At 29.3% G+C, this 16535-nt stretch overlaps 1 protein-coding gene across 2 annotated transcripts in view; it reads left to right on the top strand.

Annotated features, from left to right (window-relative positions):
• The window catches only part of LOC113378634, a 138040-nt gene extending 124426 nt beyond the window's left edge, over positions 1–13614 (top strand). The window contains exons 5-6 of one of the 2 annotated variants that reach the window (XM_026619191.1): positions 12858–13093; positions 13217–13614. In XM_026619191.1, coding sequence (XP_026474976.1) covers positions 12858–13093; positions 13217–13450 — 470 coding nt within the window. In that variant the 3' untranslated portion in view covers positions 13451–13614. The remainder of the gene's footprint in view (positions 1–12857; positions 13094–13216) is intronic. The other variant, XM_026619190.1, reaches the window with a different exon arrangement.
• Positions 13615–16535: the final 2921 nt, after the last annotated feature.

Here is a 16535-nt window from a genome sequence, read left to right as displayed (position 1 = left end):
TTTTAATATCCTATACTGATATTTATACCGTTCAGTTAAAAATAATCATTATTGGTTTTCGAATTACTATTTACACCAATAAATGAGTGATGTGGTATGTAGAACTGCTTCAAATAAAATGATTATTCTGTTCAATAAAATTGTATATTAAAAATTATACACTGCGATTTATAGAACAAATTTATTTCCAATAGCTCAATTTATTTTAATGCATTTAAGTGTTATCCAATGTTTTTAGTCATACCTGTAAATGTATAATTGAATGATTTTTTGTACACGTGTTATAGATACACGCGTTGAGAATTGAAATTTTCTAAAAAGTATAACAAATTCAGAAAAAATTAATCTATAGCATGCGCGGTAAAGGTACAATATCACCTTGGATTTTTCTACCCAAAATATTTGCTTCAATAATGTGGCCTATAATTTTTATAATTTCGTACCATATTTTAACTGGCTTTTAATATTTTAATATCTAAATTACATTTTTCTCACTAATAATTCAATATATATTGTTGTATTGTGATTCAACATACGATCAACAAAATTATTGCAGTAAATGGAGAGAAAACCTATGCGCTGTGAATTTATTTACAGTGCTCCAATTTGCTTAATATTTTGGGAATATGCTAATCTTAATCTTAAGTTTAGAAGTGAAAACAATTTGCACTCCGTCAGCACCCTCCCCCCCCCCCGCATTAATTGGATTATAACTTTTTTAATTCTGATTTTATCAGAACTTGTAATATAATATTTTCAAGGTGATTAAATGAACTACAACTTTCTCTATCATAAATTTCACCGTTAACTTCTCTTATTGTGAAACGGCGAAGGGTTAAAGGGCTCGAAAGACCTCTGGTTGGACAGCCACGCACTCCTTAAACAATCATATCTCTGTCAATATTTGTGTAACAGAAAAATATTAAAAAGCAATAATTACTCAGAAAAATACCTTGAATTTTTATATTTTTACTTATATACATATTCTTTCAGAGATATTATAATGAGAAATTGGTTATTTTCTTAAATCGATTTTTTTTCATGAAATCATGATTTTTTTTAAAATCGTTTGTACTAAAGTTGTGGTATTTTCTAGAATCCATCAAGATCTCTTAAACCAAGTTAATTCTAGATGGATAACAATTATTTTTAATTTTGGTGAAAATTGCACTCACAAAACTGTTTGATTTAAATGAAAAAAAAGCATTGTATGCGTCTTTTATTTGCATGATAGATCACTCATTTTACACGCAGAAGTACTCATTTTAAAGCTTATTTTGAGCGCTATAAAAACCCATATTCATATCTAGCTTAATATTGTTAAAATGTATATTTTTGAAGATATTAGCAAAAAACGTTGAAAAACGCAAAAAAGAAACTAATTTTGAGTAGCCAGTAACTTGATAAGTAATTGCATTTTTGAAAAATATTATTAAACATTTTTCTCTTCTAAATAGTTCTTCTATCAATATCCGACGTTATTTTGAAAGAGATACAATTGCACCACTGAAAAAGAATGTCATACCCCCGGAAAGTGGCAAAGGAGTCCAAATTAATTTCACTTTTAAACTTGATAGTAAGATGAACCTAATTCCAAAATTTCATGCAAATTGGAGCACATTAAAAATATTCCGACCCAAAACGCTCCATTGACTTGAGTAAATATTCCGTATCCAATGCCAAACATTTGAATTTTTGACACAATGAAACTTCTAAATAATTTTTTGAATAAGTAAATTATTTTTGTATTGTGATTTAGTAAAGTAGGGCAAAGCACGACTGCATTTAAAAGTTAAAAAATAATAATCTGTCAAATTGAATTGTAGGCTAAGTTTGATGTGCGATCACTGACAGACGCATTTGCAGACTGCATCACCTGCTAGATGCATATTGACTGTAAATCTGATATTGTTCTAATTTTTGGCACATCTCAGAGGCTTTTCGGCAATAATTATGTAGACATTGCATTTTCCTTATTTATAATCATGAATTTATTATATTTCAATATTGACTTAGCCTATTAGCGAATAGAAATGTTTGGCAAATGACGGTCATCATTTGTTTTTAATTTAATGTTCAATGTCAAACCATGTCTCAAATATTTTCAAGGTCAAACAATGATAAGCGGTTTTTTGTAATTTTTTCCATCTATTTCTACAATCTAACTATATTTCTATGAATCTAAAAATTCTAGAAAATTTCCCGAACAAACTTCAAGTAGATTCATGAAAATCCGAATTATAGTTTAGGAGGATTAACCATTCATATAAACTTACAGAAGAATTTTATATATAAGATATGAAGATGTAGATAATCTATTTGAAATTATTTAAAACAATTATTGATTACTTTCATTACTCGAATTTTTTATTACGGTGCGTGAAGTTCCAGCAATTTGCATTAAAGCACGATGCCATGCAATTTTCTTAGCTATAAACCTTGCGGAGCCCGAGACATTTCCAACGAATGCAAAATTGTCGAAATCGGTTCGTGCGTTCTGGAGTTATATCGTCAGGAAGTAAAACCCGACTTATTTTTATATATATGTAGATAAATAAATAGACTTTTTTCACAATTGTATTAATTCATTACTACCTCCAGTATTTTTAATGCTTAACAATTTACGTAATAATTCAGTCAACAGCTTGTCAAAATGTGGTTTGCTCGGATTGTATATGTTTCTTAATTGACTAATAAAATATTCAAAAACTCTCTTGGTTCTGAGTGCTCGCCTTTAATACTATAATGATAGTCATTATCGGACTCCGATTCAGATTTATTTTTTAATCTTTTCCTTCTATTAATTAAATTTTGCTTCTGAGTCCCATTATGACTAGGTATTTGATCGAATTTATACATGGTACTTCCCTCTTTTTTCTTCTTATTAATTGCAGCTGGAATATAAGATCTTCTGGGTTTCTTGAAAAGATTTTTGCTGTCATTTTCATAGTGAATATCTTCTTCTTCTAAATCTGATAGTGCTATAAATCTATTATTGACAGAAGGTAAATTTAAATTTTTTATTGCATTATTTATAGCTGAAAATTCTTTTTCCATCTTTTATTCAGCTTTATCATTTTCTATAATCGATTTTGCTTCGTGAAATGAAAAGTTTTGCAAAACTATTAATTCCTGAATATTCCTATGTTTTATGAAAACAGGGCACTCCTTACTATTTTCCACATGCTCATTCTTACAAAGACAGCATATAAAATCCGAATTATTTGTGCACGAATTAGTATTGTGTGGACCTGCACATTTTGGGCACCGTTCCTCCCCGCGGCATTGGGTCCTAATATGGCCGAAGCGCCAGCATTTTAGGAATTGCGTAACCTTTTTTACATACGGTCTAACTGGACCTTTGACTGAGTGTATCGCTGAATTCTTATCTAGAATTCTGGATCCTCTGAAAGTAAGTATAGCGCATTGCGATTTAAATCTACGTGTATTAGAATTTTTTGGTGTAGAACATTTGACATCGATTATTGTACTTTCCGATACAATGTCCTCTGTGAGTTCGATATCTACATAAAAAATAATTCATTTTCTAATTAATAAATAGTTTGGTATATATGCTATTAAGTTGCTTTTATTGAAAAATTCCCCATCAAGCAGCCTATTTGCCACCTTGCCGTTACTCAAAAGCATTCTTACTTCATTATTTCCGAACATTAATATGTCTAACAGATCCGACTTAAGATTTGGCAGAGACTTGTGAATCATTTTTCCAATCGCCATTGGATGTAACCGTCCGATGTTTTTATTTCTTGATTCAATGTAGATATAGTACGGCCCTGTGTCGCAACTTTCAAATTGCAGTTGCGTATCGACCTTTCTCTGATTGGTAGATTTGTTAACCGCTGTTGTATCCATCGAATCCGTAGCATAATTTTCCATTGTTATGATCTCATTATTGTTAGGGCTGCAATTTGCGTTATTTTCTATTAATTTCGTTTCGTCATTATGTATTGTTATATTATTATGTTCGTTGCATTTAGTAATTTGTTCACCACTCATTTGCATCGTATTTAACTTTTCCATAGTTACCTCTTTAATTCTTCTGTTTATTCCACTATCACCTTCGCCGTCATTCTTGACACGCCTTTGCACGCCACTTTCCAGATTTATTTCTTGATTTTTCACTACTTACTTCTTTACTCCTAGATTTAAAACTAATATTTTTTTGTTTTCACAATCACCTTCACTAATTGGTACATTATTTTCTTTTGATAATTCATAAAAATTTTCAATAGCCTCAGTTACTGTTACACCTACTTCGGCGCATGACGGTACATTGTTATCAAGCGGGCGACCCGATACCTGCCCGTCCTCATACTCCATAAACGATCACTATTCCTCATTATTGTCTTCAATGTTGCACCTTTCGAAGTCAACTACCGACTGTAGTTAATATTTAAAAAGTTGTGACTTAATTGTGTGACAAAAAAAGAGGAAAGGAAAATTTTCCTTCCAAAAAAATCACATATCAATATTTATAATAAAAGATAATAATAAAAAAAAAGATTTATCCGTTCTGAAGGATAATTTGTAACGAGCCAAGTATCATCCGCTCCTATGGGTCGATCAGTATGTCGTGATTGCCATACCAAACTACACCTAAGTCTGTTTTTTCACGGTCTTTTTGTACACGGTTTTGATATAACACGGTTTGAAAATTGAATATTTTAAATTTTTTTACACGATTTTATTCCATTTAGCACGATTTGAAATTTTATGTACTTAAATTTTTTTGTCAAATTTAATTTTTTTTAATTCAAGTATGTTCATATCACAAAAAAGTATTTATGAAAGAAAAAAGTCTGAAACCATCGATAGTATCGATAGTTTGCGAACACTAGCTTAAAGATTTAAGTGAATTTCCCTTTAGCGCGTTTTAATTTAATAATTATAATAATAATAATAATTTAATTTAATTATAATTATAATAATAATAATTTAATTTAATTTTAATAGGTTTTAGAGGTTAGGACAAATCACCCATTTTTGTATAAGATCAATGTCTTTTTTTACACGTTTTTTTTACACGGCTTCTTCTGGAACCAATCTACCGTGTAAAAACAGAGTTAGGTGTACATTCCTAGTAAACTGCCCGAGACCCGTGATGTTGATATTAGGGTGATTTTCACATATAGCTTTTGAGCTTTTTTATATGATCGAGTATTGTCGGTACGTCAGTCTGTTCATGTATGTATTTTGTAGAGTAGTAATGTATAGTCATTGGGTCCCTTATTTTGTTAAGTACTAGTCATAGTGTCTTATTTTGTAATGTCTGTAGTTTCCGTAAGTTGGTCTTTTAGTCGTCGCGTTCCATGCTGGAGCGGCGTATGTCAGTAACGGTCTTATAAGTGTCAAGTAGAGTGTCCGCTTGTTCTTTACGCTTAGCGGGCAGTTGTGGTTCAAGAAAGGTCTCAGTAGATTTAACATCCCGCAAGCTTGTTCAATTTTCGTATTAATATGTTTCGTGAAGCTGAGTCTATGGTCCAGTGTCACAACAAGGTATTTGACATCCTTGGACCACTCAACTTCATGGCTCATTACTTTCAGTTTTTCAAAGTCAGTCAGTCTAGTTATGGCATTTTGGCTTTTTGTAGATAAAATTGCCTCCGTCTTATTTGAAACTTTGAATTTTTTTTGAAAATTTTGATTTTTTTTTAATTTTCAAAATTACTAAATTTTCTGTAAAAGCATTTTTTGCACACCATCTACTCAAGCAAAATGTTTTTTGAATTAATCTAATTGGATAATATGTTCTCTAAAACTGCATAACCGTTTTTACACCCTTCACGCTCCGTACCTCCAAAACGGCAAAATTGCCTTTTGCAAAAACGCCTCGCGATCGAGTACGAACGTAATGATTTTTTAATCATACAAATCGGTTATTCCATACATTAGAAAATGTCGAAGACATTTGTTTGAAATTCAAAATTAAAAATCTTGGTATGGAACCCAAAAAAATTTACACAAAATATGTACACAATATTGAAATCTTTATAAAATATCTGATAATTTGATGTACATATGTCCAATAAACATTTTTGACCGCCAAATAACATGTTTTTGACTTATTTTTATTGAGAGAACACAACCGCAGGACCTGCCTTCCCAAAAATTTTACCAGTTGTTCATTTCGTCAATACAAGTTAAATGTTTTTTGAATTATTAAAATCGGATGCTCCGTTCTCTTAAAAACTGAGTTACCGTTTTTGGCACTTTTGGCCCCGTATCTTCGGAACGGCTAGACCTGCCTTTTTTAAATAATAATTCGATATACATTATTACTTATTTGCATGATATTTTGGAATCTCTCGAACCAAGTTCATTCTAGATGAAATACGATTAATTTTAATTTTGGTCGAAATAGCACTCATAAAACAATTTGATGTAAGGGGCACACCTAGTGTGACAACTTAAAAAAAATTCAGCTTTGGGAATTAAAATTAAAAAAAACAGTGAATCCCTTTATTTAAAATTTTGAAGGTACATTTATACATGTTTTGAGAAAACACAGTAAAAATTTTTGAAATAAAATATTAAATGCTTTTGAAATGACACGCGATCTCCGGCGGCGTCACAAAAAAGGTCCTCCACTGCAGGAGTGAATGAAGCCTTCTCCGTTGATAAAACATTAAAAACAAATTTCGTTAAACTAAAACATATTGTCTGTACGATGAACCCTGGGCGAACAAAAACATCAAACATTGATAAAATGGCGGCATGTTGAAGAAAAAAGTTAGATTTCCCAAAATTTTGGTCGTTTGTGGCCTGCCAAAGTTCGATTTTTAATCAGATCAAAAAACTAGAGGCTCATCGTATGGAGAACTATATAGAGGAGATACAAAAAAAAATTTGGTAGCGATCGGATCATTTGTCTCCGAGTAATCACTCTAGCAAATTCGAAAAATGCCGTTTCGAGAAAAACGCGTCCAAAGATGAAATGATCATTATACTACGAGTATATACTTATATTCTCTTTTAAATGGCTGTAACTCAAAAACTATTTATTAGTAGTAATTATTATTTATTAGTATGTTACTTTTAAAGGTATAATATACCGAAATATGAAAAAATTCAAAATTTGATATTTTGAAAATTTCACACTAGGTAGCTAAATGGCTTTAAATACAACAAATAAATCTCGAGCGAAATTAAATACGCTTTTTCATATCTAGCTTGATATTGTTCCTGGGACTGGGAATTGATATAATTTTGTTTATTACATAATTTTCGTTAAAATGTATATTTTTGCAGATATTTGCAAAAAAAAACGACGAAAAACGTCGGAAAAAACGAAGTATTTTCTTTTTGAAATTCATTATAAAACATTTTTCTCTTATTATTAGTTTTTTTTATTGATATCCGAAAAATTACACTACTGAGAAGGAATGTCATCCACCCGGGAAGCGGCAAAGGAGTCTAAATTATTTTCACTTTTGAACTTGAGAGTGAGATGAATCTAATTCCAAAAATTCATAGTAATTGGAGCACAGTAAAAAAAATCAGACTCAAGATGCTCCATTGACTTAAGTAAATATTCCTTATCCAGTGCCAAACATATGAATTTTTGACACAATGAAACTTCTAAATAATTTTTTGAAAAAGTTTTTTTTTTATATTGTGATTTAGTAAAGTAAGGCAAAATACGAATGCACGAGTTAAAAATTTATAATCTGTCAAATTGAATTTTATAGGTAGGGTATGCAATCACTGAGAGTCCACAACCGTCAGACGCATGCGCAGGCTGTTCATTTGCCAAATATATAATGTCTCTTATATTATTTAAATTTTTGGCACATCTCGGCTTTTTTTCGGTAATAATAATGACAATGAATAATAATAGACATTAGATTTTTCTTATTCATAATCATTACAATATTTGGCAAATGACATGTCTTCATTTGTTTTCAATGCAAAACAACGCCTCAAATATTTTCAATGTCAAACAATGTTGAGCAGTTTTTTTGTAATTTTCTCCATTCATTTCTACAATCTAACTATATTTCTATAATTCAAAAAATCCTAAAAAAATCTCTTAATAAACTTCAAAAAGATTTATCAAAGTCCGAATAACCGTTTAGGAGGTTTATCCTTTCATACGCCATATTTGTTGAAGGTGTTCAAATTTGATGTTGAAATGTATGATTAATTTCTTGCAGGGCGTAACATCAAGTAAAAAATATAAATAAAGTAAAGATTTTTAAAACATTTTTATTTTTCCATAATGCCATCCTATGCTCGACACTATCACACACACTTGCACAGCGTGTTGTACTGTGTTTATTACAAAAACACTTGTTTTCCAAAAAATTTTACCCCTCAATTTAGAATTTTTACAGAGATTTATATTCTCGGATGAGCATCGGATGAGCGGGTGCTTATGATAATATATTATTCACTAATTATTCTTTATTCTTTATAAAAAAGTAATTACTGACATTTAGTGCTTGTTTCCAATTATTATTTATTCACAAGTTGGTGTTAATAATTTAAGATTTAGATATAATTAGTCCGTCTTTTTAGTTAAATCTCTTTCTTACTTATTCTTGCTTTTATTTTTAAAAATTCTAGAACCACTGACGATGACGTAGAATTCTACGTAGAAACGTACGGAAAAATAAACATGTTTTAAAAATCTTTACTTTATTTATATTTTTTACTTGATGTTACGCTCTCCAAGAAATTAATCATATATATATGTATATGTATATATATATATATATATATATATATATATATAACAAATGTATTCTGAGTGGATAATAGATATTAATTTGGAAATATGAACAAACAACACTCTTTTTGCACTTATTTAATAAATAATAATTTTCACAAACGTTTCGAAACTAGGTTTGTCTCATCATCAGTGTCATATATACAAATGTATACCCAAAGTACAAAACATCTATATACAAATACCTATAAACCCACAACATACACATACATATATAAATACACACATATATACATACACATATATTCACATATATATTATACACACACATATATATATACATATATATATATATATATATATATATATATACATACAGACACACATATATGCATACATACGCATACACATATACACATCACACAGACACACACCTACATATATATATATATAAACACTCACAATACTCACATACATACAACCATATTACATATATACTTATACATATATACATACACATATATATACATACATACATAAGTACACAAAAAGCTACAAAGTATTAATAAGATTCAGATATGTATCATGTAATATATTGGTATCTGTCCGTAAATTTACTGTATTACTTGTATGGGCTATTAACATCGATTCTGCAATACTTCTTTTAGATAAATTTTGTTCATAATATAATATGTGCGGATTATTGAAATCGAAACTATGGCTGTTAGAGATAGCGTGGTCGACGAGTGTACTTTTTTGTTGTATGTTATTATTTTTACTTTGTTTACTTTGTAATTCGTATTGTCTTAATCTTTTTCCTAAATTTTGACATGTTTGCCCAATATAAGATGAATCGCAGTTCAAACAGTTTATTTGGTACACCACATCTTTTCTTTTTTTGGTAGGTATATTGTCTTTAATGTTTGTGTATATGTCTTGCAGTTGTAGTAAGGGTGACACGGATATGTTAATATTGTGTTTATTAAAAAGCTTTTTGGATAAAAGGTGTAAATCTTTGTCTATATATGGAAAATTCACAAAACATTTATTTTCTGATACAGACAAGTTATTCGAGCAATGTGTGGTTATTATTTGTTTGTCCAATAAAAATTTAATTCTATTTTTAATTATTGCACTGATTATTTTGTAAGGAAAACTATTCATGAGTAATGTGTTAATGACTAATTTGATATTGTGATTGTGAAATTTTGGGTTAGCTAAAAGAATTGCACGGTCTACTAAACTGAGAACTGTAAATATCTTTATATTGAGAGGTGTAAAAGAATTAATATTAATGTACCTGCCTGACCAGCTATCTTTCCTGAACCAATTGGTAATGCAAATACCGTCGTCGTTAATGAGCTGAACATCAAGAAAATGTATAGAGTTATCTTTTTCTAATTCTTGTGTAAATTGTAAATGAGAATTTTAATTATTAAATTTTTGAAAAATGTTCTCTGTCATTTTTGTTAATTAATAAAAGCGTGTCATCAACATATCGAAAATATAGTAGTGGTTTACAAATTGTAGAATTCAACACACTTTTCTCTAAATCTTGTAGCACTAAGTCTGCTAAAACGGGACTCAAAGGACTTCCCATAGGACACCCTCTTATCATAGTATAAAATTTATTATTGAATTGAAAATATGAGGCCTTCAGTAGTAAATCTATTCCAGAAATAAATGTTTCGAGAGGTAGTGAAGTGTATTCAACAATTTGCAACCATCTACTTCTAATGGCGGTAATAACTAATTTATGTGGAATGTTGCTGAAAAGATTAATAACATCAAAACTAACGAAGGAAAAATTATGAGGGATCTTGAAATCCTTTACGCGATCTACTAAACGGTATGACTTGTTCAAAAAATATGGTGAATTAACCGTAACATTTTTTAAAATTTTGGAAAAGAATTTAGATAAATTATAATAAGGTGAATCAATGTATGAAACTATAGGTCTGAAAGGGCAGTTAGGTTTATGTACTTTGGGAAGGCAATAGAATTTAGGTACTAGAGGGTGTTGCATTTTTAACTTTAGGGCAATAGAATTGTTGATGTAACCTTTTTTTCCAAAAGATTGATGTATTTAAAAGCTTGTCTATGGTGGTAATTGTTCAGATCACTCGGTAACTCCTCATACATTGTTTCGTCTTCTAGGATGTTCATTGCTTCTTTTTCATAATTATCTCTTAACAGAATTACTGAAATATTTCCTTTGTCTACTTTACATAAAATTAATTGGCTATTCTCTATTAGGAAAGTTTTTGCAGCTTTTATGTCCCGATGAATGTATGCTAAATTATTTATTGAATTGATGTTTTGTTTATTATTCTTCAAAATCTTCAATAATTTTTGTATGAAAGTGACTCTGATGAAATTTATATCCTTTTCCGTTGGATTCTTAATCATCTTAAGTCCAGCTTCCAGACTGCTTATGATTTTTATAATGTCGTTGTATTTTAAATGTTTTTTATGAATAGCAAATTTTGGTCCTAAGGATGGTAGAATATATTTTATGTTATCAGGTATAATTGTCTCTGTTTTACTAATGAGCCATTTGTTCCAATCTAATCCTACGTTTAATATTGGATGTAATTTGGCTCTATTTTCTATTAATTTCAATAATTTTTTTTGATGTTTGAATTTAAATGATTGAATTTTTTATTATATATTTTCAGTTCGAGCTTAAAGAATTTTTCATACTCATGTAATGCTAATATTTCTTGAATATCATGTTTAAGATTAACCATTGTTTTGTTCAACGAAATGATGTCTTTTTCACTGGTCGGAATTTCAAACTTCAATATTTTGTTACGTACTATTTGTAAGCTATTTTGTAATTTGTGTTTGTTTCATAAGATGTATTTTTGAACGAACAAGTGTTGGAGATGAAATTTGGTAACACATTTTCATGCTTACATTTAATGAGAAAATTCCGCTTGTTAATAGTCTTAGCTAAGGTGAGATGCTTTGTCGATAGATGTTTATCGATTTGCGGCTTCTGCTCCATATTTTGTGCGCACTAATTTGAAATAAGATTGATCCATTTTGAAGTTCACGGAATAATATAACAAATGTATTCTGAGTGGATAATAGATATTAATTTGGAAATATGAACAAACAACACTCTTTTTGCACTAATTTATTAAATAATAATTTTCACAAACGTTTCGAGACTAGGTTTGTCTCATCATCTGTGTGTTATAATTTAAAATTTAAAATATGGAAATCTAAATTAGCATTTTGTGTTATCCATCACAAGTCGTTCGATACACTGTTCTCTGCCATACCAACGGTCGTCGGTGTCCGCATTCTCTCTCACTTGAAAACCACTTGAAATTGAATCGCCACGCAATCAGATAGGAAAGGTAGGATTAGGGTCCAGTTGAAAAATAGAGCTCGTTAGGAGAAAAAATATTCTATGAATGAGATGGTTTGTTTATAAGATTTGATTTAAATTGTTATAATTAAAAATATATGTACGTATATATACATACTCATATATACAAATGTATATACAAAGTACACAACATCACATATACAAATACCTATAAACCCACAACATACACATACATATATAAATACACACATATATACATACACATATATTCACATATATATTATACACACACACATATATACATATATATATATATATATATATATATATATATATATATATATATATACATACAGACACACACAGGATATTTGTAAATGTTTTGACTTAACAAGACTATGTATATATAACACACTGTTATATATAACAGTGTGTTATAGTCTTGTGAAGTCAAAACATTTACAAATATCCTCGGAAAAAATCGAGTGTTTTTAACAAAAAATATTAGTGATATGAATATATAAATTATTACAGAATAAATCTGATGATGGAACGTATCTAGTTTCGAAACGTCGTTATTAAACATCTTCAAAAAACAAATTGTTTTTTATTATTGGATTTACTGTTCGGAAAAGAAACAATCAATATATTGAAAAAATCCAGGACTTATCTATTGAATATATATATATATATATATATATATATATATATATATTGTATTCAAATATTTATTCTATTACAAAATATAATTCATGTAGATAAGCTGAAAATAAGTTTCAATTAAATTATGTTTTTTTATAATATTTACTATGCAATATCAATAACCAGGTGCTCCAGCTGGTGGCTGGGTTACACCATCAGCTGGTGGTTCAGCATGCTGGGTGGATGCCAGTAATGGAGAGGTTCCACCTAATGCTTTAAGTGGCGGTAAAGACGGCGATGAAGAACTCTTTGTGGGACGTGCAAGACACGAAGGTGCGCTTTTGCCTGGTAAAATTGTACCATCTCATGGCGTTTGCTACGTTGCATGGGGAGGTGGTGAACACGGTGTTCAAGAATATCAGGTAATCAAAATTCAAATGCGATTTTATTTTTTGTCCATAGTATCATAAATGGATAAAATATTATCTTCAGAAATTGAAATGAGATAAGTTTCTTGCACTATTTTATTGAATGAGCGTTTTCAGGTTTTATGCAGCTGTGATGGAACCTGGGTAGCGACTCAAGGTGCCAATATACCAGATGGTGCTCTCCCAGCTGGCGAGACAGAGGATGGTGAACCATTATTTGTTGGACGTGCTGAGCACGAAGGTACCGTGACGGTCGGCAAAGTTCAAGTTTCACACGGCGTTTGTTACATCCCATATGCAGGTCAAGAAATGGGATTCGATACGTACGAGGTCCTTGTATTCAAACAGTAAAATTAAATATTGAAAGATATTAATCATATGATGCATGAGCAAAAAGCCTGCTCGTACATTTTTTGCCTAAATCTATTTAGATTGATTGTTACTATATAGAAATTTCTGTGTATTGAACATTATTTTCGACAGTAGTGTAAGTGTACTAACTTTAATATATATTTATTAAATCAGTGTTTTTCATTCCAATTGTTTACGATCTGCTATTAAGTGTTCAACGTGTTTCAATATAATATAGATTAATTATCTGAAAGTGCGAATAAAAATGTACACTTTTCGCTAGTTTTTGTATAGATTTTTTCGACTTTAATCTTAATGCTGCTTTATTATCTTTAATAAATGATTCAAACACTGTATTCTGTGCGTTATTTTATCTAATAAGCCATTCTAATAAATTGCTTAAAATTACATAAATTCCAATTCTAATATGATGATAGTTTTGTCGACGTCGATACATATTTGAATATTTTTTTGCAGCCCAATCCTCGAATTAAGAAAAGAGATTAAATAGATTTTTTTTATTCTATTGAACGTTTCGACACTTGATGTGTGTCAAATACAAAATTTGATAATAAATATAAATATATAAAAAGGAGAAAATTATATACATAACAAACCAGGAAAAACAATTAAAAAAATTTATTAAGTAAAATGTATGGAACACTAAAATAGTGTAAAATAATATTATACCAATATATCTGGTTGGGCTGGCTAGCATCAGTAATTAACATTAAAGCGGGCTGTAAGTAAATAATTGTTATCTGACGATAACCGTTCCAAATTTGATTTTTACTGAATAAAAACACTGTGATTGGTATAAAACCTATATAATATCTTCAAACTATTACAAATACATCGGTGATTGAATATACTTGTTAACTGCTCCGCTGCATTGTCTAGACCATAGTTTCCCAAACTTGTTTGTGCCGTGGACCCCTTGCGATATTTTTCATTTTGTCATGGACCCCCTATATTATGGTTTATCCGGGACAGTTCCGGGTTTCCATCTTTTGATTCGGGTTTTTTCAAAATCAATATTTGTCCCGGATTTTTGAAATGTATAGGTTTAAATCTTAATTTAAATATTCTCAATTAAAATTTGTTTTTTCTTAATTAAAATTAAATTACAACTACTTATGAAATTAATTATGTGAAAAAATGTGTTTTTTATCTCTTGTAAAACGTTACGAATGAGAAAATTGCTAAATACAAAATTTCAAAGGCGAATTTAATTTCATAAAATTAAAAAAAGAAAACAAACAAGCCAATAGTAATTTTTTCAAGTTAATTATAAAGAAAATTGAACAGAGTTTTATAGAAGTCTCAAATGCAAAAAAACATATAGATTACAAAATATAAGATATAATATAAAAGCGTGGTAAAAGATGATTGTAACATATAATCGAATATATATATATATATATATAAATCTTACTAAAAGCCCGCAATTGCAATTTGAAAAAAATATTTTTGAACTAACTGTATTTTATTGTATTTTTAAATGATATCTTTTTACTACGTAACATTTGTTATTTCTATAACAGATGTATAACAGATCGTCCTATGCTCAACCTAATATATCGAGCAACGAAATGAATTTAAAATGGACTTCGTTGCGATAAATATATTAATGAGTTTAGTTTCAAAACTGAAGTAATGAATAGCGGCTTTATAATTATTTTTAATACATCATTAAATTGATCATATATTATTTTCGAAAATACGCTTTACTGACTTAGACTTTTTTAAATTAAGCAAATTTGATTTTTAACACCCGGTAGGGTAAGTTATAGTAATCGCAAAAAAATCGAAAATGAACATTTTTATATATATATAGTATAATAATTTTTGCGAAGGCAGGTCTAGCGGTTTCAGAGATCGAGTGAAAAAAGTAAAAAAATGCCATTTGGCGGTCAAAAATGATCATTAGACAAATGCATATCAAATTATCAGATGTTTTATAGAGATTTTAATAATAAGTATGAAATATGAATTTTGTTGGCATTTCTATGGTGCTTTCGCGCTTCCATATTTTTTCTCTAAAACTCAGCACGATTGCTTTCAAAAAAAGTTCAAAATTTTCAGAAAAATTAAAAGTACATATAAAAAAATTTCGAAATATAAAAAAAAATCAAATTCTTCAAAAAAGTCAAAATTTTTCAGAAATTTTGAATTCTCAAAAATCTTTTTTTAAGGTTTTCAAAAAAATTTAAAAGTTCTTTAAAAAATTTAATTCACGGTACGGGAAGTTCCAGCAATTTGCCTTATGGCACGCTGTCATGCAACCAGTTACAACATTAATCCACGTGGAAAAACTGACGGTAGGACTGCTATAATAATCAGAAACATCATTAAGCACTACCAAACCTTTAACATTTGTCAGTAAATATTTGATATGGGCAACTTTCTTCAATAATCAACCCAGAAATAAACTATATCTGTAATTTACTGTCCACCAAAGCACAAAATTACCTGTGCAATTTAAATGTCTAAAACTTTAGTTCAAAACACTTGAGTCCAAATTCTTTGCTGAAGGGACTAAAATTCAAAAAAATTTTTGTTTATCGAATCCAAATAGGTGGTATCTATATCACACTTCGTTAAATTGCCATTTAAACCTCTATATTTGGTATTTATAAATCTAAGGGCAAAAATCTTACCAAAATTAAGCTTTTCTACAGCCAGCATATAGTTTACCCATGTAGAAATTAATATGGTCTGAATCTACAAGCAATATAAAATCTACATTGGTCAAATTTGAAACCAATATCGGCTGGTCATAAAAATTGAACATTTTTTATATTGAGGCCATATAGGTAAACCAACATTGGTCTATATTGGTCTATATTTGGAAATTTGGAACCAATGTTGCCTACAAATTGTTGAATGTTGGTAAGGTAATATACAATTAGACAGAGAGCTGGTAAACATTTAGAATTATTAATTATTGAATTATTCTGAAACTTATAACTGATGTTGAAATAAAACACAAATATTTGAAGATTTGAAGTTGAAATAATATAACGCATAAATCAATGTCATTTATTTAACAATAAAACACCTGAAATTTATTTATTTATTTATT

This window comes from Ctenocephalides felis, unplaced genomic scaffold (assembly GCF_003426905.1).
Source record: "Ctenocephalides felis isolate EL2017-DRISC unplaced genomic scaffold, ASM342690v1 CF-g0.4_SCAFFOLD_01886, whole genome shotgun sequence".
Classification (NCBI taxonomy): domain Eukaryota; kingdom Metazoa; phylum Arthropoda; class Insecta; order Siphonaptera; family Pulicidae; genus Ctenocephalides; species Ctenocephalides felis.
This window is presented reverse-complemented; position numbering and strand designations above follow the sequence as displayed.